General features: G+C 53.9%; 6 protein-coding genes across 6 annotated transcripts in view; 3 read left to right on the forward strand and 3 right to left on the reverse strand.

The window, feature by feature from the left end:
• Nucleotides 1-898, reverse strand: part of GUITHDRAFT_166851 (hypothetical protein) — a gene marked incomplete at its 3' end in the record, with an annotated part of 4304 nt that extends 3406 nt beyond the window's left edge. Inside the window, exons 1-3 of the mRNA XM_005818549.1 lie at nucleotides 475-898; nucleotides 356-412; nucleotides 236-331 (exon numbers count right to left, since the gene is read on the reverse strand). Coding sequence (XP_005818606.1) covers nucleotides 236-331; nucleotides 356-412; nucleotides 475-681 — 360 coding nt within the window. The 5' untranslated portion in view covers nucleotides 682-898. The remainder of the gene's footprint in view (nucleotides 1-235; nucleotides 332-355; nucleotides 413-474) is intronic.
• A 4028-nt stretch (nucleotides 899-4926) lies between these two features.
• GUITHDRAFT_122187 (hypothetical protein) lies at nucleotides 4927-5178 on the forward strand (the record flags this gene model as incomplete). Its single annotated transcript, XM_005818550.1, has 1 exon — nucleotides 4927-5178. One exon carries the CDS (start codon nucleotides 4927-4929, stop codon nucleotides 5176-5178), a length of 252 nt encoding a protein of 83 aa, XP_005818607.1.
• A 1343-nt stretch (nucleotides 5179-6521) lies between these two features.
• Nucleotides 6522-10717, reverse strand: GUITHDRAFT_149186 (hypothetical protein; the record flags this gene model as incomplete). The annotated part of the gene is made up of 12 exons (XM_005818551.1): nucleotides 6522-6676; nucleotides 7397-7440; nucleotides 7600-7873; nucleotides 7951-8113; nucleotides 8213-8376; nucleotides 8400-8482; nucleotides 8634-8661; nucleotides 8703-8801; nucleotides 9091-9661; nucleotides 9744-10280; nucleotides 10318-10365; nucleotides 10523-10717. 12 exons carry the CDS (start codon nucleotides 10715-10717, stop codon nucleotides 6522-6524), a joined length of 2361 nt encoding a protein of 786 aa, XP_005818608.1.
• A 2689-nt stretch (nucleotides 10718-13406) lies between these two features.
• On the reverse strand, nucleotides 13407-15504 carry GUITHDRAFT_149187 (hypothetical protein; the record flags this gene model as incomplete). The annotated part of the gene is made up of 7 exons (XM_005818552.1): nucleotides 13407-13425; nucleotides 13571-13671; nucleotides 13924-13972; nucleotides 14017-14051; nucleotides 14148-15107; nucleotides 15238-15341; nucleotides 15432-15504. The coding sequence occupies 7 exons, from the start codon at nucleotides 15502-15504 to the stop codon at nucleotides 13407-13409; spliced, it is 1341 nt and encodes a 446-aa protein (XP_005818609.1).
• Nucleotides 15505-16077: 573 nt separating this feature from the next.
• GUITHDRAFT_82940 (hypothetical protein) lies at nucleotides 16078-17241 on the forward strand (the record flags this gene model as incomplete). Its single annotated transcript, XM_005818553.1, has 1 exon — nucleotides 16078-17241. One exon carries the CDS (start codon nucleotides 16078-16080, stop codon nucleotides 17239-17241), a length of 1164 nt encoding a protein of 387 aa, XP_005818610.1.
• Nucleotides 17242-20564: 3323 nt separating this feature from the next.
• GUITHDRAFT_166852 (hypothetical protein) overlaps nucleotides 20565-21148 on the forward strand; it is a gene marked incomplete at its 5' end in the record, with an annotated part of 3026 nt that continues 2442 nt past the window's right edge. Inside the window, 2 exons of the mRNA XM_005818554.1 lie at nucleotides 20565-20600; nucleotides 20653-21120. Coding sequence (XP_005818611.1) covers nucleotides 20565-20600; nucleotides 20653-21120 — 504 coding nt within the window. The remainder of the gene's footprint in view (nucleotides 20601-20652; nucleotides 21121-21148) is intronic.

Consider the following 21148-nt stretch of genomic DNA (forward strand, 5'->3'; position numbering starts at 1 on the left):
GGGAGGGGGAGGGGGAGGAGGAGGAGAGGGGGAAGGAGTGAGAGGAGTGGGAGGAGTCGAAGGAAGAAGGAGCAGATAGATACACGTAGTTGTCGGATGGGAAGAGAATCTCAATGTCTTGTAGGATCACGAAATCTGTCCGGTACTCTGCTACAGTCCTCCTCCTCCTCCCTTCCTCCTCCTCCTCCTCCACCATTGCTGTCACGTGGTGGCTGCCTGACAGCGTTTCGCTCACAGCCATCACAAGCTCAGGGTCCGTGCTGACAGCCTCGTCCGCCTCGTCCACCAGTACCCGCAGCTGCCTTCTGCTGCGCAAGCTGCTTCCTCCCTCCTGCACACAGCCTCCTCCTCTCACTCTGAAGTGAAGCCTCGCCTCTGACCTCCTCATCCTCGCTGCGGACGAGTTGTCCCCCTAGTCTCCCTGTCAGTAGGAAGAGGATGGGCAAGGAGGAGGAGGAGGAGGAGGAGGAGCACCTGGTATCCTCGGCGAGGGTAGAGCAGCTCTATGCAGCAGGAAGCATCAGAGTCTTTGCATGTCTCAAGTGTGCGGGGGCTGGAGGGGAGGGCAGGAGAGTAGTCGTACTGCTCCATCACCCGCTGCAGCTCCTCTGCTCCTGTCACCTGTGTCCTTGCGCATGGAGCACCCAGCAGAGCCAGGAGCAACAGGAGCAGGAGCAACATGCTCCCGGGTACTTGCTGCTTCACACTGCTCTCCTCCTTCCTTCGGGCTCAGTGTCCCGCCTTCTTGCTCTTGCTCTTGATGTCGGAGATCGCAGCTTCGAGGGACGAGCAGGAGGATTGAGACTCGGTGAGGAGGTTGAGGAGGTGGAGGTTCTTGACCTGCAGCAGCTGATTCTCCTTCCTCAACATGTCCATCTCCTCCTTCATCTCCTTCTCGCTCTTCATCCTCCTCCTGGACTTACCAAGTCAGATGCCATCGTGCACTTCTGGTCCTCCCTCCCTCTGCTCTGCTCTTCTGCTCTTCTGCTCTTCTGCTCTTCTGCTCTTCTGCTCTTCTACTCTTCTGCTCTTCTGCTCTTCTGCTCTTCTGCTCTTCTGCTCTTCTGCTCTTCTGCTCTTCTGCTCTTCTGCTCTTCTGCTCTTCTGCTCTTCTGCTCTTCTGCTCCTGCTCCTGCTGCTCTCCTCTCCTTTCCCGCGCCCCCGCCTTCCCCCCGACATTTTGCTTGCATCACATTAATATGTATCCAGTTTTCGGGTTGTACCAGAGTTTATGGAAGTTTATGTCATTCAATAAATATCCCATAAATTTTGCGCAATGGCTTCACAAGATGATCGTCAACTACAATCTCACGTCATCTCATCAACATGTCACCACAGAGACAACCTCAAGCTCCTTCAGTCTACCATCACCTTCGTTCATTGCTACACGTCCATCACCACTCACTTTCTCTGTGGAACATCGTCACTTGCATACGTGATATGTTTTGCTATAAGCTCTGTCACGGTAATCATCTCAGTCGTCTATCTACTGGCTCTCAATGATGCAACCCGTCTTGTTCTCTGCACCAGGTCGCTACAGTCTGCCAGGTCTGTCGTTGCCTCCCTTCTTTCATCGGTAGTTTCAATCACTGATATGTTCCTCTGAGTAATAGGTGACAACAATATCCATCACTGGATTCTGAGCCTTAGCGCAGAATTGGCTGGAAGATGGGACCTGTGCAAGACCCATACATGAGACTTGAGGCTGGGCCTGCCCAAGGACAAGGCAGAGTTTGCCACGAAAGAGCATTCATATCGTCTTACATCTCAGAGAGATGTTCCCTGGAATTACAACCAAACTGTATCAGGAATTCTTCAACGAATGAGAAAATGGTGACAATTGAGGGCGATGGCAGACGGTGTACAGGCATTCCAGCACATGTTACAATCCTCAGAGGCATGAAAGGGCTTGAAGCTAGCAGGAAGGAGAAGCTGCAGAGACAGATTTCCCTCCCAGCATGTCAGGAGTCCGAAGAGATCCCTGCTGTGACGCAGAGTTGGAGGAGCGCTCTTGAGACACAAGGCCTGTGTCAGGAGCCATGCTGCCTCACAGTGATGATGGAAGTGAGAGCGGATCTTCACGCTTCATTTCGAATCCCCCACCTAGGCCCAGCATGACTTGCGCGAATGGTACATAAAATGAAGCCGCAATATTGGGGATACTTGTCATATTGTTGCAGAAGCTTTTAGATTGTAGGAATTTCGCGGTAATGTGTTTAGTGCATGCAGTATTATCCGGCCATATGTTTCCATGCATCGTCATCCATTCCCCTACGTGATATGCCAGGGGCGTCCGGTATGACAACATCGCTCCAACTTCACGATGACAAGAAGTCCACCTGTCGTTCACTTCGCTCTGAAGAAACAGTGGGCTGGGAATATCATATTTCTTGTGGAGTTCTTAGGTATGATCAGCAAGATATCCATTCCAATGAAAGAGATATTGAATGCCACGACCACGTTGACGTTTGTCGAGGGGAGAGGATCCGGTCGGTGGACGTGTCGGGAGAGGATCCGGTCGGTGGAGCTCAAAGTTGGGATCACGATCTTGAAGAGGACGAAGCCATCTGAGATTGAAGACGCTGAGCTCGACATGACGAAAGCGGTCGGTCGATTCGAGGTGAAGAGAGTTGTTAGAAACAAAGGAAAGAATGTTGAAGGGATCGGTGAAACCCCTCCGACGATGCTGAGCTTGGGAAAGCTGTACGAGGATCAAACTTGGGAAACCCGTAGGTGATTGGAATATTCGTCGTTGAGAGCCCAACGAGATCGCCAAGTCCCAAGGTGGGGGAGCGACCGTGTTGGTCGAGGGTCTTCTGATCAAGAGCATCGCGAGGCTTTCTCCATTTGCCCTGGGATGGCCTCACGGACATCTTGAAGAGAGGGAGAACTGAGTGCAAACGATGGAGGGTTTGTTTCTTACCTGACTGTAAACGAGGACAGGGAGGGTTGAAGGATAGACGAAACGAAAGAAGAGCCTGTGAGAAGAGAAGAGGAGGAAAAGAGATCGGAAAGCAGAAGAAAGAAACAGAAAGGAAAGCGGTAGATGGGGGGTTAAGGGCCATATGAGTGAAAATTCATGCAGGGTGCAGCGGGGGATATCTCCAAAGGACTACAGTCCGTCACTGAAAGGAACATGTACCAGGCTAGCTGCGACTGCGAGGAATTTATGAAATCAGTCTCAATCTAGTGCTTCATGGCAGCCGCTTGGGCTCAACAAACGCATGAGCCTCAAAGCTTGCGAGGCGATGATGACATGTCTGTGCATACATTCCAGGCAGCGAGTTTGAGTTCGTAGTAGATAGTTATGGTATGATAAATGCTTCGAGGTGATAAGTCCCAATGCTCTCCCACTACATATGTTGCTGCATGTATCTATCACCCGTGAAAAGCTGCGCACACAGGTGACATCCGATGCATAGTCCTTCGTTCGCGGTGTAGAAGAGGGTAAGGTTAGAGGCTAAAGGTTTTATTCTTCCTTTGACATGTAGGGCTTTTCACTCCAAAGCTCTCATCCCGTTACTGGGGGGAGAAGGGATGTTCTTTCTTCTTCTTCGGGCAATTGTTGCATCCCTTCAACGAGGTCTCGCAAGCCTTCTCAATCGGCTCCACGCCGCTGAGCATGGTGTCGATGACATGCGACTCCTGTTGGAAGAGAAAGCTGAAGAGCATTCCTGAAACCAACCACAGTCAGACCATGAGCAGCATGTATACAGCAAGAGCATGATGATGGGAGTGGAGACATTGCTTGAGCAACAGACATCAGTGCAAGAGCAGACGCGTCAGGACGTCACTTTCTTCTCGCGCATCGCAGCGTGTGGCTGACCTGCTGGTGTTGATCAACTCAAAGATCGGTTTCCTTTACAGAGCCTCCCCCTACCAAAAACTTCCTACGACCCCGGTCCTATCACCAGCATATCACACATAAGAGGACAGTCGCAATTCGACCAGCAACACACGAGTGGGGGTGGGGGTGGGGGTGGGGTGGAGGGTAGGGTAGGGGTAGATATGACCGTATGGTATATAGCCTTCTACAGTCATATGACCACTGAAGGGTCAGCCCCTAGCTCCTAGGACCCGTGATGTATAGGGCTTTTTAGGGGGTAGAGGTCGGGAGAGGGTAGTCGAGGAGCGAAGGGGCACACGGCATTCCTCATATCAAAGCCATATCAGCCGTGACGTTTTTTTACCAATTTGTTTGTTTCAAAAAAAAGTCATCATTCAAAAGCCACTCAAGACCAGAGCTTGCTACGCAATGCGAGTAGTTTCCCCTCGTCCCTCACACTCGAGCCTTGAACCCTCTACAGCCTTGAGCTCCTTCTGGACGACGGCTGGCAGGAGCTTGCTGAGAGACTGACAAGCGATGGCAAGGGGATCCAGCCGACGACCGTAAGGAGAGCAAGAGACGGGCAGAGGTTATGGAAGATGCCGCAGACTTGGAGAGACGGGAAAGGCTACAGATAGTGGGGTTATCACGTACCTGAAGACTCAGAGAGACAGCGAACTCAACAAGCGCATCAACCTCATCCTCATCAACAACGGGGAGGCCGGCAAGACGAGCGAGTTGAAAGCTCTAACATGGAGGAGGATAAGGCGGAGGAGATCGAGGTAGACAGGAGACAGGGATAGACCTGCACGAGTGGGGCTTGCTGATCATGACGGGCTGACGTTCGACGTAATGGATTACGGGGGTCAACCTATATACGCTAAGACGAACCAGTACTTTGTCGTGAGGAGGGCCTTGTACCTGCTGGTGTGGAACGTGACGAAGGGAAGCTTGGAAGAACTGCAAATGATGATCTCCGCTGGATTGAGAGCGGCGCAGGCGAGGGCCCCAGGAGCAAGCCTTGCAAATCATGAATGGGGATGAAACTTTGAGGGTGAATTGCTTGAATGGAAACGGGATCTGTGTGTAAGGCAGCCAGGATGCTGCTATGGTGGAATGAGGCTATGCCTGGCCCATATCTGAGACTGAGAGAGGCAGTAGGGAAGCAGCCCCAGTATGCGCCATACATCAAGGTAGAACAGTATCTGGGGATGTTGAAGGAAGCGAAGGTCAATGAGAAGGAAGCAAAAGTGGTGACGAGCTTTTTGCACGACATGGGCGCGCTCAAATTCTGTGGTCATGAGCTGAGAGTCGCCGATAGCAAGGAGAAGAGATTCCGCATGGATGATTGACGTGTTCAAGGGTGTGATGTGACGAGGAGGAGATTAGTAGCAAGGGAAGCGGAAGTATCACCTGTGCAAGGTCCCAAGCTCCTTAGCTGCTTTCACAGCTTGCAGATACAGGTGATAGGTACATGCAGCAACATATTTAGTGGCAGAGAACTGAGAGTTGTCGCCCCGAAGCATTGGGCTCATTTTACATTTATCATCACTGAAATCAAACTGCTGAAGATTCCTTGTCCCGGTGCCCCATTCATTTACAGCCGATATCCTTCAATATCCTCCTCGTCAAATCAGCGTGCGATAACGCTTGTCTCCAATGCCCGGACAGCTATTCGCTAAACCTGAGCTTGGTTCCATCATCTCACAAGCAGGATCCTTCCCCAGCAAGTCTTCTTGGCTCAATCGCCGATGATAATGTCCATCCACGATAGTGAAATTTTGGCGTCCTCAAGGACCAACAACACTTGGGTTTAATCCTTCACTCCTTCGTACAAAACGTAAAACGTCCAAAGATTTATTTCTCTTCCAAGATGCAAGGCATTTCTCTCCAAAGCTCGGCTCCACGCTGCTGAGCATGGTGTCGATGACATGCGACTCCTGTTGGAAGAGAAAGCTGAAGAGCATTCCTGAAACCAACCACAGTCAGACCATGAGCAGCACGTATACAGCAAGAGCATGACGATGCGAGTGGAGACATTGCTTGAGCAACAGACATCAGTGCAAGAGCAGACGCGTCAGGACGTCACTTTCTTCTCGCGCATCGCAGCGTGTGGCTGACCTGCTGGTGTTGGTCAACTCAAAGTTCAGTAAAAACATTATGCAACCGTCGAGAGCACGGGTCCATTGAACTCCACATGCTACTGGTACATTTCCCAAGTTGAGGTTGAATGATTGTTCATTCAAGTTTGATGATGTTGAACTTGCTCTAACAATGTTACAAATCGTGCTAGAAAGCAACAAGAATGAAGCTAGTTTTGGTATAGATGTAAAGCTTTTCCTGTCTGAGAATACATAGGCACAGAAGTATGGCGTAAACGAAGATCTTGGTATGGTACGACATGTGCGTATGTACCCAGAACGGTACTAAATTGAGGCTTGAGGCACGTTATGTAAACGTCTCATTGCCTTTAGCTTTGGCCTCGTAAGTGATAAATGCTTCGAGGTGATAAGTCCCAATGCTCTCCCACTACATATGTTGCTGCATGTATCTATCACCCGTGGAAAGCTGCGCACACAGGTGACATCCGATGCATAGTCCTTCGTTCGCGGTGTAGAAGAGGGTAAGGTTAGACGCTAAAGGTTTTATTCTTCCTTTGACATGTAGGGCTTTTCACTCCAAAGCTCTCATCCCGTTACTGGGGGGAGAAGGGATGTTCTTTCTTCTTCTTCGGGCAATTGTTGCATCCCTTCAACGAGGTCTCGCAAGCCTTCTCAATCGGCTCCACGCCGCTGAGCATGGTGTCGATGACATGCGACTCCTGTTGGAAGAGAAAGCTGAAGAGCATTCCTGAAACCAACCACAGTCAGACCATGAGCAGCACGTATACAGCAAGAGCATGATGATGCGAGTGGAGACATTGCTTGAGCAACAGACATCAGTGCAAGAGCAGACGCGTCAGGACGTCACTTTCTTCTCGCGCATCGCAGCGTGTGGCTGACCTGCTGGTGTTGGTCAACTCAAAGATCGGTCTTCCTTTACAGAGCCTCCCCCTACCAAAAACTTCCTACGACCCCGGTCCTATCACCAGCATATCACACATAAGAGGACAGTCGCAATTCGACCAGCATATGACCACTGAAGGGTCAGCCCCTAGCTCCTAGGACCCGTGATGTATAGGGCTTTTTAGGGGGTAGAGGTCGGGAGAGGGTAGTCGAGGAGCGAAGGGGCACACGGCATTCCTCATATCAAAGCCATATCAGCCGTGACGTTTTTTTACCAATTTGTTTGTTTCAAAAAAAAGTCATCTTTCAAAAGCCACTCAAGACCAGAGCTTGCTACGCTCTGCGAGTAGTTTCCCCTCGTCCCTCACACTCGAGCCTTGAACCCTCTACAGCCTTGAGCTCCTTCTGGACGACGGCTGGCAGGAGCTTGCTGAGAGACTGACAAGCGATGGCAAGGGGATCCAGCCGACGACCGTGAGGAGAGCAAGAGACGGGCAGAGGTTATGGAAGATGCCGCAGACTTGGAGAGACGGGAAAGGCTACAGATAGTGGGGTTATCACGTACCTGAAGACTCAGAGAGACAGCGAACTCCTGATTTGTTCTTCCCTCTGCCAGGGAACAGCGAGATGATTTTAGTGATATGCTCTCAGACCAGGTCGGAGAGGGAGGAGAGGCTGATGGTTTCACTGTAGATGTCATGGTCCATCACCAGGGCCTCCCTCTGCATGGTCTTTGTGATGCACTACTGTTGGAACCGGAGTATGTACCGCAAGAGGTGCATCTTCCCCAGGTTGATCATGGCCGGGGTCACGCTGTACACCTTGCCGTAGATGTAGGACAGCCCCTTCATCCTCAGTGCCACCTCCAGCTCGTCATCGATGATCACAATAAAGGGGACATGCTGCGTAGAGACAACGATGTAGCGGCTGAACATGATGTCGCTGCAAATGAGGAAGTTTGGCAGCTTGTACTGCGTGATGAGGTCGTTGATGCTGATGCAGTTTAGGGGGGCGTCGGCGACGAGATCCTCAGTGAAGTTCTCTCAGTGAAGTTCTCTCAGTGAAGTTCTCTCTGGTCCCCTCCTGCTTCATCGGGTCGAGGACGTTGGCGAGCCACACCTTGTCGGTCTTCAGCATGTACAGCGAGGACCCGTGCGGTCTTGATGGTCGACAGGGTGACAGAGCCCACGATGTTCTTTATGTACTCGAACATGTCCCCACAAACGAGATAGATCAGGTCCCAGAGCTGGCTGCAGAGGTCTGACTTGGTGTTGCATGAGGGCTTTTCAATCAAGCAGCAGTAGCGTATCATCACCTACATGCTGTTCTTGTCCGTGTAATTCCTCTCGTTCTCGCATCTGAGGATCTTCGAGTCCCTGACCTCCTTGTTCGTCTTGATCCTGGAATCACACTCAAAATAGATGTGGGCCTTGTTCCGGTTGTGCTTGATGTTGATCGTGACGTCAGGGCGGGACTTATCCGGGTCGACGTGGGATTTGGGGGAGCGATCGAACTCTATGGTATGGAGAGCTCGGTCGCCACATACTGGAAGAAGATCTCGTTCTGACCGTGCAGGTGCACGTTGCTGAGGCAGCAGGTCCATACGTTCATCGAGGAGATGTAGGCCATGACAGAGTTGGCGATGAAATTCCTGCTGACCAACATGTTCTCAAGGCGAGAGTCAGAGATTTAGTCGTTCCCGGGCATGTTAGTCACGCGGGTGAAGTTCTTCAAGTGACTGTTGGGCATAGACCAACGTGAGGTGCCTCTGGTAGTTGTAGAAGACGACGTCACGAACACACCTGTTGCTGGCATCCGTAACCAATATACCTGTTTTGCGTGCAAGAACGTACTTCTTGACCACAGACAACCTCTTGCAACCCCCGCTCCAACCGGTCTCATATAACACACATTGGGAAGCGGACACGCCGTTTCACCACCCGGGTCGCAGATAAGCGGGTAGCGCCCACCTGCCGAGAGCAGGAATGCCGAGGCCCACATGGATGCAGGTCATCTACCTGCGGGCGGTCCACTACCCCCGGTACCTCAGGATCGCCCTTGGCCTCCTCATTGTCAGCAGCCGCTTCCTTTTCGTCAGGCTTCACCGCTTCATGGAGAGGGAGGCCTCCAGGAAGCTTCATCGGTCTCTGGGAGGGGTCGCCGTGACCCAGAACGAGCGCGCAGGAAGGCCGACCGAGGAGCAGGCAGGGGAGGGAGCAGGGGAGAAGAATAGGGGCGGCTGACGGTCGTCATCCTCACCACCGACCCCCACAGCCTTGAGCGACTGCTCAACTCGCTCGCCAGGTACGACAGAGGCCTGAGGGTCGACCTCCTGATCAGGCAGGACGTTCCCAAGAACAACGTGCTGTGCCCTGTGACCATGAAGCTGGTGCAGAGGCTCTCCTGGACGCACGGGAACGTCAACCACGTGCAGGAGCTTGAGCACCAGGGGTCGATGAACCTGTGGCTCAAGGCCTACCATCCCCTGTCGGATGAGGATCTCTTCGTGATCATGGAGGACGACATACAGGTGTACCGCTACTACGCCAGGTGGCTCATGTACGCGATGGGCCAGTTCAGCGCTGACAGCTCGGTGATGGCCTTCTCGCTCGCCAAGCCGCTGGAGAGGGGGAAGAGCACGATCCCCCTCGAGCCGCTGGAAAGGAGCATCCCATTTGGGACGCAGGTAAGTACCAGTTCCACACGCTCCGAGCGTTGGCCCCCGTGCCCCTGATGTGGCTTCCTGGAGTTCGTGCAAACAACGAGGACAAGGCAACCAAGCTTTGACCCGACCGAGGTCGGGGAGCTCAGGGATGCGTCCACCTTCAGGCTGCAGCATCGTCGTCGTCTACCCCTGGACGGCCAGCGGGGTGGCGCTGGGGAGGTGCTGGGGGGAGGCGGGGCCGCTGCACCGCAGGAGCAAGGGGCCGGACTCGGAGCTCGCGACGGCATGGAACAGCAGCCTGTTCTTCAGGGATTGGGGTGGGAAGAGGGAGGTGTGACCCCTTCATTCGTACGACTAGACACCAAAGGTAGGGAGGGAGGGAGGGAGGGGTGTGCCTGCAGGTGACGTCGTAGAGGCAGCACTCGGTGTAACCCTTGGGGTTGAAGTTGAGGATGGCGGCGGCGTGGACCTTGCTGTTCGTCGAGAAGCAGGCGTTGATGTACTTGTTGATCTGGTTACAAACACTGTATTTGTTCCAGGCGTTGATGTACTTGTTGATCTGGTTACAAACACTGTATTTGTTCCAGGCGTTGATGTACTTGTTGATCTGGTTACAAACACTGTATTTGTTCCAGGCGTTGATGTACTTGTTGATCTGGTTACAAACACTGTATTTGTTCCAGGCGTTGATGTACTTGTTGATCTGGTTACAAACACTGTATTTGTTCCAGGCGTTGATGTACTTGTTGATCTGGTTCTCGTACTTCCTCCAGTTTACGCAGGCCTTGCTCCACGAGGAAGTTGCCGCTCCTCAGCTCGACGAGCAGGTCGCACTCCCCGATCTTGGTCAGGTCGCCGCTCGGCATCCTCTGCATGCAGTGTCACATCTCTCCGCGCTGCAGAAGAGGATCAGCGGCCAGGAGTGGCTGTCTGCTGCGGCCTGGGACGGGGGCAAGGACGGGGCGGGGGGGGGGGAGGGCCGCTTCCTGCACTCGGTCTCTAGCGCGCGGGCTCGGGGCTCTGCACCCTGCGGTTGAAAAAGGGGGAGGCCCTGGGCCTGGCCTCCTCTGCGTCCTGCATCTCCTCGTCCGGCATGGGGGACTGCGAGAGCCTGGGCCGCACAAAGAAGCGCTTCTGCATCGTCTGCGTGTTAACGCTGATCGAGCGGACGTCGCGGAGGATGCGGTTGAGGTTCTCGACGAGAAGAACCTCAATGAGCATGACAGTGTCGTCTATCTTGGTGCGCTCGGCCACGCCGCACCAGCCGGAGGTGTGCTTGTTGCCCTCCTCCTTGCCCTACCTCTCCAGCTCCTTGAGCAGCTCCAGCCGGCAGGTGGTCCTGGCGATGACGCCTCATCGCAGGGAGGAGGCGGCGACTTACAAGCACAAAATAAGATAGACAGAAACCTTGAAGAGCTCGACTGCATTCCTGTGGGACCTGAGAACGACAAAATACTTGTGGGGGCCTCCGATGATGACGAGGTCAGGAGGGTGAGGAGGAAGAGATTGAGATATGTCAGTAGGCTTTCAATGGACATTCTACCTTTCCGTATGAGCTGTAAAACGAGAACATGACCTACGGAGTCGCCAGGCTCTGCCTTTCTGGAGACTCTGAGTCACTATTAGAAGTTACATCTCCGATGCTCCTCTTCCCTTAGTAGTGACCTCGCAAGTTTAATGGTATATATGCTATGAACCATAACACCTAGTAGCAATCCTCACGCTGCCGGAGACAAATAGCTCGTAACAAGGCCTCCTGGCCCAGTCGGAGAGTGCTGCTAGGCTGGGCATGTTGGACAGCAGCTGAGCAGTCAGTCGAGGGGAAGAGCAGATAGGAGCTTCAACACAGCCGAAATCATCTCCTCCTCTCCACCTCCTCCGCCCTTTGCCTCTGCTCCTGTCACACCTCAGTATCAGAAGTTTTTCCGTCTCGAAACTGTACTCGTCACCTCAATCTTCAGGCTCTTCCTGGATAGTTTGACTATCAAGTTGGCTCCCTCCTGCTCCGCCCAATCCTCCTCGCCTGGTTGATTTCGCTTCCAATATTCGCTCCTTACTCTCTTTCCCCTCCGTTTTCTGTGCTCCTGTTCGAACTCTTTCTCGCCCTCGCCTTCGCCCTCGCCCTCGCCCTCTCTCCGATTCTCGCCCAAGCCTCGTTGATTGGGACAAGAAGCAGCGGCATGCATCAACTTGGTTGCGGGGATAGAAGGACGAGGACGTGAACAAGGAAGAGCAAGAATACTTCATCAATCACAAACAATCCGTTGTAAGACATCTGCGACTACAAGATTCTCAGAGAACAAGCTTGCAAATCCTGGGAGGCTTGAGGGGGAGATTCCTGGGAGGCTTGAGGGGGAGATTCCTTCTATTTTCTTCCGAGTCTATATCCCCGACCATTGTCTCTCCTCGTGTAAAGGATAGCAGCCACAAGGAGAAATATCGGCCAGAACGAGAAAATTGGAGCTGTAAAGACACTTCTCAGTTGCTCATTGAAGACTATCAATTCACCAAAGTATGTGTTTTCACAGGGGCCAGAGCAAAAGAAAACATTCTTACAGTCATACTGAGAGTGTTTGAGTTCAACGACGCACTGGCAGATGTTGGGCATGTGTTCTCCAAAAAAATCACCGATTGCCTCCGGCAGTGAGACACCTCGATGAAACATCCAGTTCACTGCGGAAGAGACGGCTGGGCACGTTGAGCAAGTGCCATAGCAGATCTTGCCGTCTGCATGTTCCACCAATATCGTCGCAGCGACAAGCATGACGAGCGGGCGAGAGCCATAGTTAAATCCGACCATTTCCAGCTAACAACATGTGACCCCCACCCCACCCATACTCCCCCACAGACCCTACCCTCACGCTACCCCAGTGATTACTGGGGTGACAATACCCCCTACCAGCCTGAACCACAGGTGACCCCACCCCACCCATACTCCCCCACAGACCCTACCCTCACTGAACCACTGGTGACCCCCACCCCCTCTTCCTCACATCAGCCTTTTCCACCTGCGGTATGCTGTACTGCTCAACCTTTTGTCAACCTGCGAGCTAAAAAACAAGGAAGGTAGTACTGATTTTAACTTAACTTTGAGTAAAGTAGAAGGACCGATCGGAGTTCAAGAGGTTAATCGATTATTTTAGTCAACTGACTTTTGACCCGGCCGACCTCAGAGAACGCCAGTTGACAATCTCCTCCTCCTCCTCCTCCTCCTCCTCCTCCTCCTCCTTGTCTTCAGTTCTCATCCTCGTTCTCTTCTCCCTCAGTCTGGGTCTCGCGCCTCGCCATGGATGGCAAAGTGGGCGAACGCTATCAGGTGCGAGCTGAAGCACGAGGGCCCGTGTGGTGACTTGTGACATGATGAGCAACATGAAGAGGAGAAAGGGAAAGGAGAGGGAAATGGGGGAGGATGAGGAGGGAGCGATGCTTTGACTGTGAATGCTGCAGGTGAAAGACAGCGAGATCAAGACGCTTGCGTGAGTAGCGGAGATGGAGGGAGCGGATAGAGGAGGGGGCGGATAGAGGAGGGGGCGTGTGATAGAGGAGGGAGCGGATAGAGAAAGAAGGGACGATGATGATGGTGGAGAGGCAGAGGAAGACAATTCCAACTTGACGATATGACAGTGATAACCAGCACAAGTTCCTCGTCGAATGCTCCGCACTTGTCAAGAACTGGAAGAAGCGGATCGAAGACTTCAAGTAACCTTCCTCTTCCTGCCAACCCCAACAATATAAGATCAACTTTCCTTGACTCTCCTTCTGGTGCTGGTGCTAGTGCTGGTGCGCCTCCTCTCTCTCTTCAGCTTCTCATGCTCTTGATCATTTATTCATCATCGTCCATTGCCGCCGTCTTCATCCTCTTATCTGCATTCTCAGACCTCCCTCTCCCCCTGCTCCTGCTCCTCACCCTCTAGATAAGCTCGTCTTGCCTATACCGTTGTGAGGATGAAACAACGAAAGAGGGGAGCAGGGAGGGAGGTAAGGAGGGAGGGAGGGAGGAGACGGAGGGGGAGGGGGAGGGGGAAAAGGGGGGGAGGGAGGGAGGAGAAGAAAGGAGACGGAGGGACATAGGACCTGATGGGATCTTCAAGCACGTGACCTAGGTAGTCGATAATTCTCTCGATCTTTGGGAAGGTTCGGCTCTCAAGCTTCGAGTGAAGTTGCGTCCTCCTAACCTGCTCCCCCGTCAACCTCTCGCTATACCTCTGTACCAACTCCTCCTCCTCCTCCTCCTCCTCCTCCCTCCTCGTCCTCAATCTTATCCTTCCTTCCTACTCTGCTCCTGTTGATATCTTTTTCTGCTCCGTTGATGCTCGATCTCTTCATCCTCCTCTTCATCCTGCTGCTTCCTCCTCTTCTTCTCGTTCTCTTCTCTTCTACTTCCCCTCTCAGCTTTCCTTCCCTCCCCGTTCTTTTCCTCCCCTTACCTGCTTGTTCTTGTCTAGCCAGAGCAAGTCGATCTCAAAGGAGCCCAGCCTGAATACTCGTCACTCTCCTCCACCACCTCCTCTTCTCCTCACCTTGGTTCCCTTCTTGACTCCACTGTCAGCCCTTCCTGCAGCAAAGGGTCAAATAAGATTGGAGGGAGTAGAGGAAGAGAAAACAACGAGGAAAGGAGGGAGGGAGGGAGGGAGGGAGGGAGGTGGTGTACCATTTCGACATTCTTGAGGAGGGTGATGGGGCGGCCTGGGAAGCGGGAGGAGAGAGTCTCGGAGAGTTTGTCCGCGAGGCGCAGGTACGTCTCCTCCTTGTGTCGGAGGGAGAAAGAAGATTTCCCGCAGAACTCCAGCCGGACGTGGAGGGGAGTGGAGGGAGACACGTAGCCCATCACCACCTGCGTCCGGAGAAAGTCGAGGCTGGTGGGGTCGAGCTGGGAGTGGAGGAAGGGGCGGAGGGAGGAGGAGGAGGAGGAGGTCATGTTGATCAGAGCCGGGGGCTTCTCCGAGATCCTCCCGAGGCTGCTGCTGAGCTGCTGCTGGGAGCGGATGGGTGCAGACGTTGGGCGCTGAGGCTTGAGAGGACGAAGCTCGTCTACGGGCTGAAACGTCCTCCTCCGTCGGTCTCCCTCCTCCTCCGTCCTCCTCTCCCCAATAGGAGATGGTGCTGTCCTCTCCGAGGCCGTGCTGGCTGTCCGCAAGGAGGAGGAGGAGGAGAGCGAGTGGGAGAGGCTGTTGACGTGTGTCTTGCCCGCGTTCCAAGTGCTCGGACGCTCTCTGACGATCCTCGTCCTCTTCGTCTTCGTCTCCAGCTCCAGCAACTTCATCTGCAGCCTGTTGCTGTGCTCCAGCTCCGAGTCCAGAGCATCTCGTAGAGCCGCGATGTCATCCTCAGCGCAGGAGAGGGCAGCACGAAGCTGCATGACTTGAGACTGAGAGGAGGTGAGAGAGACTCCGTCTGCCTGCTTCTCCTTCCTGCTGTCACTCAGCTCCTTTCTCAGCGTGTCCACCTGCTTTTGAAGGTCCTCCACCCTCTCCCTCTCCCTCTGCGTCACTTCCGCCAGCTTGTCCTGAAGTGCCTCAACAGTGTCGAGCTCCTTCCTCTCCCTCCTCGTCCCCTCCGAGCCCGGCACCCTCTCATTCATGACGGCATGCTCCGCCTCGTCCTCGACCCCCTGATCAGCCAGTCAGCTACTTCCCCTGTCCTCCCTTCTCTCTCCTCCTCTCCCTCCTCTCTCATCTTCCCGTACTTCTTCTCTGCGTCTCCTCTCGTCCTCTCTCTCCCCTTTCCTCCCCCTCCCTCACCTCGTCTGTTGTCTTGCGATGCGCTACCTCCCCAGCTCCCTGGCTTTGCGCTAGCTCCTTCATCCTTCCCATGACCTCGCTGATGGACTTGAAGAGCTCCTCCACTGCAAATCTATCAGAACAACTTCCTTCTTCTTCTGCTCCTCTTCCTCCACCGCTCCCTCTTCCCATCCTCCTTCTCAGCAAGCGCTCACCTAGATCGCTCGCCTTGTCCACTTCAGACGACTTGCTCTGGATCGGCTGCATGCACACCAGGACAGAGCCCATGGCATCGTTGTACTTCTGTTGGGGAAGCGAAATATGGTCACAAGGAGCATGGACATGGACATGGAGGAGGAGGAGGAGGTGGTGGTGGTGGTGGAGTAACAAGTGAAGAAATCAACACATACATCCCATCCCTTCCTCTCCCTTCCCCTCATGCTGCTCACCTCCAGCAGGCCGTCCAGCTCCTCAACGGCTGCCTGCATGGCTGCCGGTATGATGAAGAGAAAGAGAGAAAATGAGCGAGAAACGCTCAACTTTGCTCCTGCTCCCCTCGCCTCGCTCGCCTCCCGCCGCCGCCGCCGCCTCCTCTGATCCTTTCCTTCTGTACCCGCTCTTGGCTGGTCTTATTGGCTTGTCGTCCTGGTATCAACTCCTCTCTCCCTCCTCCTCGCTTCCTATCCTCTTCTTCTCTCCTCCTCCTCCTCCTCCCTCCCCTCCTCTATTCCTGTCGTTGCCCGCCCGCCATTTCTCGGTTCAATTTCAGTTACCTGTTGGGTACGAGCGGGTACGAGGGCACAGAGGTGCATGAGGGGGATGAGGGGGATGAAAATAGACATGTCGGCTGCAGAAGGCAGGATGTCGAGCAAGAGGAGGAGGCTGGAGGGATCAGACACGAAGACAGAGAGAGAGCAGGAGAACGACAGAAATGAAGCAGGAAGGGAAACCAAACGAATACGAAGGAAGCTATGCGAGCACGGGCGGGTCCGATCGAGATGCAAGGGATGCGGGGGCAGCAGCATATGCGAGCACGGGCGGCAGCGATCGAGATGCAAGGACTGCGGGGGCAGGTGCATATGCGAGCACGGGCGGCAGCGATCGAGATGCAAGGAGTGCGGGGGAGGGAGCATATGTCAGCACGGGCGGGTCCGATCGAGATGCAAGGGATGCGGGGGCAGGAGCATATGCGAGCACGGGCGGGTGCGATCGGTCTGCAAGGAGTGCGGGGGCAGCAGCATATGCGAGCACGGGCGGCAGCGATCGGTCTGCAAGGGATGCGGGGGAGGGAGCATATGCGAGCACGGGCGGGTCCGATCGAGATGCAAGGGATGCGGGGGCAGCAGCATATGCGAGCACGGGCGGGTCCGATGGAGATGCAAGGGCTGCGGGGGCAGGAGCATATGCGAGCACGGGCGGGTCCGATCGCAATGCAAGGAGTGCGGGGGCAGCAGCATATGCGAGCACGGGCGGGTCCGATCGAGATGCAAGGAGTGCGGGGGCAGCAGCATATGCGAGCACGGGCGGGTGAGATCGAGATGCAAGGGATGCGGGGGAGGGAGCATATGCGAGCACGGGCGGCGGCGATCGGTATGCAAGGAGTGCGGGGGAGGGAGCATATGCGAGCACGGGCGGGTCCGATCGGTCTGCAAGGAGTGCGGGGGCAGCAGCATATGCGAGCACGGGCGGCAGCGATCGGTCTGCAAGGGATGCGGGGGCAGGAGCATATGCGAGCACGGGCAGGTCCGATCGGGCTGCAAGGAGTGCGGGGGCAGCGGCATATGCGAGCACGGGCGGCAGCGATCGAAATGCAAGGGATGCGGGGGCAGCAGCATATGCGAGCACGGGCAGGTCCGATTGAGATGCAAGGGATGCGGGGGCGGCAGCATATGCGAGCACGGGCAGGTCCGATCGCAATGCAAGGGATGCAGGGGCAGGAGCATATGCGAGCACGGACGGCAGCGATCGGGCTGCAAGGGATGCGGGGGAGGGAGCAGCAGGTACAACTGGCAGGCAGGGGAGTAGCGGATCAGTGTAGCAAGATGAGGAGGGCGGGGGTCGTCGGGACTCATTGCGGGTAGGAGGGCCGGCATTGAGGCGCAGGGGTTTGACCTCAACCCCTTGAATGGTAATAGAATAACGAGAAGGGAGTAATAGACTAGGAATAGACTTGTACGGTATGACAGTCATGCAGACATCAACAGCTGACCTTGACGAGAAGACCGTCAGTCCCTCGAGATTGAGCTGAACGGTCACGCAAAGAGCAGTAAGAGTAGTAGTATGATTCGATTTACTGTGACGGGCCAACCCTCCAAAACACCTCTGCACGGGGGCAGTGCACGGGTGGAACTGAACTTAACCAACCGATCTGACAGACGGGCCAACCCCTAGTGTGGGAATTAAATGGTACAAATGTTTAGTTAAATACCCCCCCTCCTTTCCTCATCGCGCCTCCATGCAGAGCGTTCGGGGCACTATGGCGGGGGATTTAGGGGGTGCTGCATGCCATGGCAGGGTGTCACGAGGAAATTCAAATCAAAGTTTTGGCGGGCAAAGCTATGTTGCCCCACACCATGGGCAGGCCGAGGCCTCCAGCGAAGAAAACATGCTCATCATGCCACAGACGACGAGAAATGACCAGCATTCGAAAGTGGCATGGTGTGCCTTTGTGCACAACTTGTGTTGCAAGGTTGAAAAAACACAATGATCTCAATGATCGCGAGCAGACCCGCTCTCTAAATGGGATGATGCCTTGGTTTTCAAGCTGTTGGATTTCTTGCAATGCCATGGCCATGCAACTTTATCTGTGGAGTGTGAAGACGAGAATCTTTTAGTTTCAGCGACCCATTACCTCAAGTGGAGTCTTCGTTCTGTATCCTTGTATGAAGTCCAGAACAAACTAAAGGTCCTCGGAGATGTCTATGGGCCTACATCAGAAGGATTTTCGAGATGTTTTCTCCAGCACTATATGCAGGTTTTCGAACAACAAGCATCTGGCAAATCACATGGAGGCACAAAGGCCATTTATGAGCACTTGAATCGACTTCGTACACGTATTGGCAACATTCACAGGAAGAATCGAAACCTTCTTTCTCGCATGGAAGAATGGTCTACTGCTCACTTCGAGAATTTGAATTCATTGCAAACCGTATTGAACTACTATACACGATTACTTTGTGAAGTAAGTCTGAGATGTTGCTTTCTTTCCATGCCAGTGACCTGACGATCATTGTACAGGTATGCAAGAATGTCGGATGAGGCGCAGGGGTTTGACCTCAAACACTTGAATGGTAATAGAATAACGAGAAGGGAGTAATAGACTAGGAATAGACTTGTACGGTATGACAGTCATGCAGACATCAACGGTCACGACACTTGAAAGCCTCGGGAGTAGAGGCCCGGAGCATGAAGGCCTCACTGCGAGAGTCACGTAGATCCTTGTTTTTGTGCCGGACCCGGAACGAGGAATCAGTACGGTCAAGAGCCTCATCATCGCACAACTACTGAGGAAACACTCAGATCCTACCACACGAGCGACGGCATGCACGACAAGCAGGGGAACAACTTGAAGGATCAGGCAAAGAGCAGTAGCCTGTACAGTAGTAGTTTTATTGACTGAAAGGAAAGGCAAACCGGAGCAAAGTAGTAGTATGTAACTGCGGGCCAACCCTTGTGTGGAGTTTCAAGTAATTAAGTGAAAAATCAAGTTACACCTGCTGGTACACATGTTTAGTTAAATACCCCCTCCCCTTTCCTCATCGGTGTGAACGGGGCGCTATGGCGGGGAGTTGAGGGGGAGCTGCATGCCATGGCAGGGGGTGACGAGGAAATTCAAATCAAAGTTTTGGCGGGCAAAGCTATGTTGCCCCACACCATGGGCAGGCCGAGGCCTCCAGCGAAGAAAATATGCTCATCATGCCACAGACGAAGAGAGTTGACCCGCGTTCGAAAGTGGCATGGTGTGCCTTTGTGCACAACTTGTGTTGCAAGGTTGAAAAAACACAATGATCTCAATGATCGCGAGCAGACCCGCTCTCTAAATGGGATGATGCCTTGGTTTTCAAGCTGTTGGATTTCTTGCAATGCCATGGCCATGCAACCTTATCTGTCCAGTGTGAAGACGAGAATCTTCTCCAGCGACCCAGTGCCTCAAGTGGAGTCTTCGTCTCTGTATCCTTGTATGAAGTCCAGAACAAACTAAAGGTCCTCGGAGATGTCTATGGGCCTACATCAGAAGGATTTTCGAGATGTTTTCACTACACGCAGGTTTTCGAAAAACAAGTTCGAAACCTTCAATCGAAGAATGGTCTACTGCTCACTTCCATGCTTTGCATTCATTGCAAAGCACTGTTCACGACTACTCTGTGAAGCAAGTCCGAGATGTTGCTTTCTTTCCATGCAAGTAACCTGACGATCATTGCACAGGTATGCAAGAATGCCGGATGAACATGTTGACAAGGGTGAGAGTCCTTCAAACAAACATGCCAAGGCGCAATCCGAGCTGCCCTTTCAGATAGTCTGTGACCTTCGTTTCCTTCGAGAAACCTTCACAGCCACACCCGATGTGACATGCTTAGAAGGATTTTGAGTGAACACGACTCTCTGTGTCAAACACATGACAAGAATACGATTTGCGAAGCAGATGTAGGTGTTGTCACGGGGGGAACAATGGATTTGTCTGAACGGCTTGAATCGCGACAGAGACGGTCCGATCGGACGGTCGACACAGGCCGCAAGTTTGCCATGGTTTGGAGACACGGTAGCCTTACTGAACATCGGACCGACTTGGATAAAATGTCAATTTTCTCACGAGCAACAACACAGTAGCCAGGTCAGAGACGAGAAGGACTAGCAGAAGCTGCAATGCCTCTAGCAGCTGTTTACATTGGATTTGCTGATACAAGTTTGGTGACGGTTCATAGCTTCACGTGATGCCTCTAGCAGCTGTTTACAATGGATTTGCTGATACAAGTTGGTGTTCATAGCTTCACGTGATGCCTCTAGCAGCTGTTTACATTGGATTTGCTGATACAAGTTTGGTGTTCATAGCTTCACGTGATGCCTCTAGCAGCTGTTTACATTGGATTTGCTGATACAAGTTTGATCTTCATAGCTTCACTTGCTCTTCAGACGGTCAACGGCGGTACCTGTTGGGTACGAGCGGGTACGAGGGCACAGAGCTGGCGCATGAGGGGGATGAGGGGGATGAAAATAGACATGTCGGCTGCAGGAAGTAGAATGTCGAGCAAGAGGAGGAGGCTGGAGGGATCAGACACGAAGACAGAAGAGAGGCAAGCGGACGAAACAGACGGAGGAGGGAGGGAGACCAAACGAATACGAAGAAAGCTATGCGAGCACGGGCGGGAGCGATCGAAATGCAGGGAGTGCGGGGGAGGGAGCATATGCGAGCACGGGCGGGTCCGATCGGTCTGCAAGGGCTGCGGGGGCAGGAGCATATGCGAGCACGGGCGGGTCCGATCACAATGCAAGGAGTGCGGGGGCAGGAGCATATGCGAGCACGGGCGGGTCCGATCGAGATGCAAGGAGTGCGGGGGCAGGAGCATATGCGAGCACGGGCGGGTCCGATCGGGCTGCAAGGAGTGCGGAGGCAGCAGCATATGCGAGCACGGGCGGCGGCGATCGAAATGCAAGGGATGCGGGGGCAGGAGCATATGCGAGCACGGGCGGCAGCGATCGAGATGCAAGGGATGCGGGGGAGGGAGCATATGCGAGCACGGGCGGCAGCGATCGGTCTGCAAGGAGTGCTGGGGCAGCAGCATATGCGAGCACGGGCGGCAGCGATCGGGCTGCAAGGGATGCGGGGGCAGGAGCATATGCGAGCACGGGCGGGAGCGATCACAATGCAAGGAGTGCGGGGGCAGGAGCATATGCGAGCACGGGCGGGTCCGATCGAGATGCAAGGAGTGCGGGG

Source organism: Guillardia theta (genome assembly GCF_000315625.1).
Source record: "Guillardia theta CCMP2712 unplaced genomic scaffold GUITHscaffold_292, whole genome shotgun sequence".
Taxonomy (NCBI): domain Eukaryota; class Cryptophyceae; order Pyrenomonadales; family Geminigeraceae; genus Guillardia; species Guillardia theta.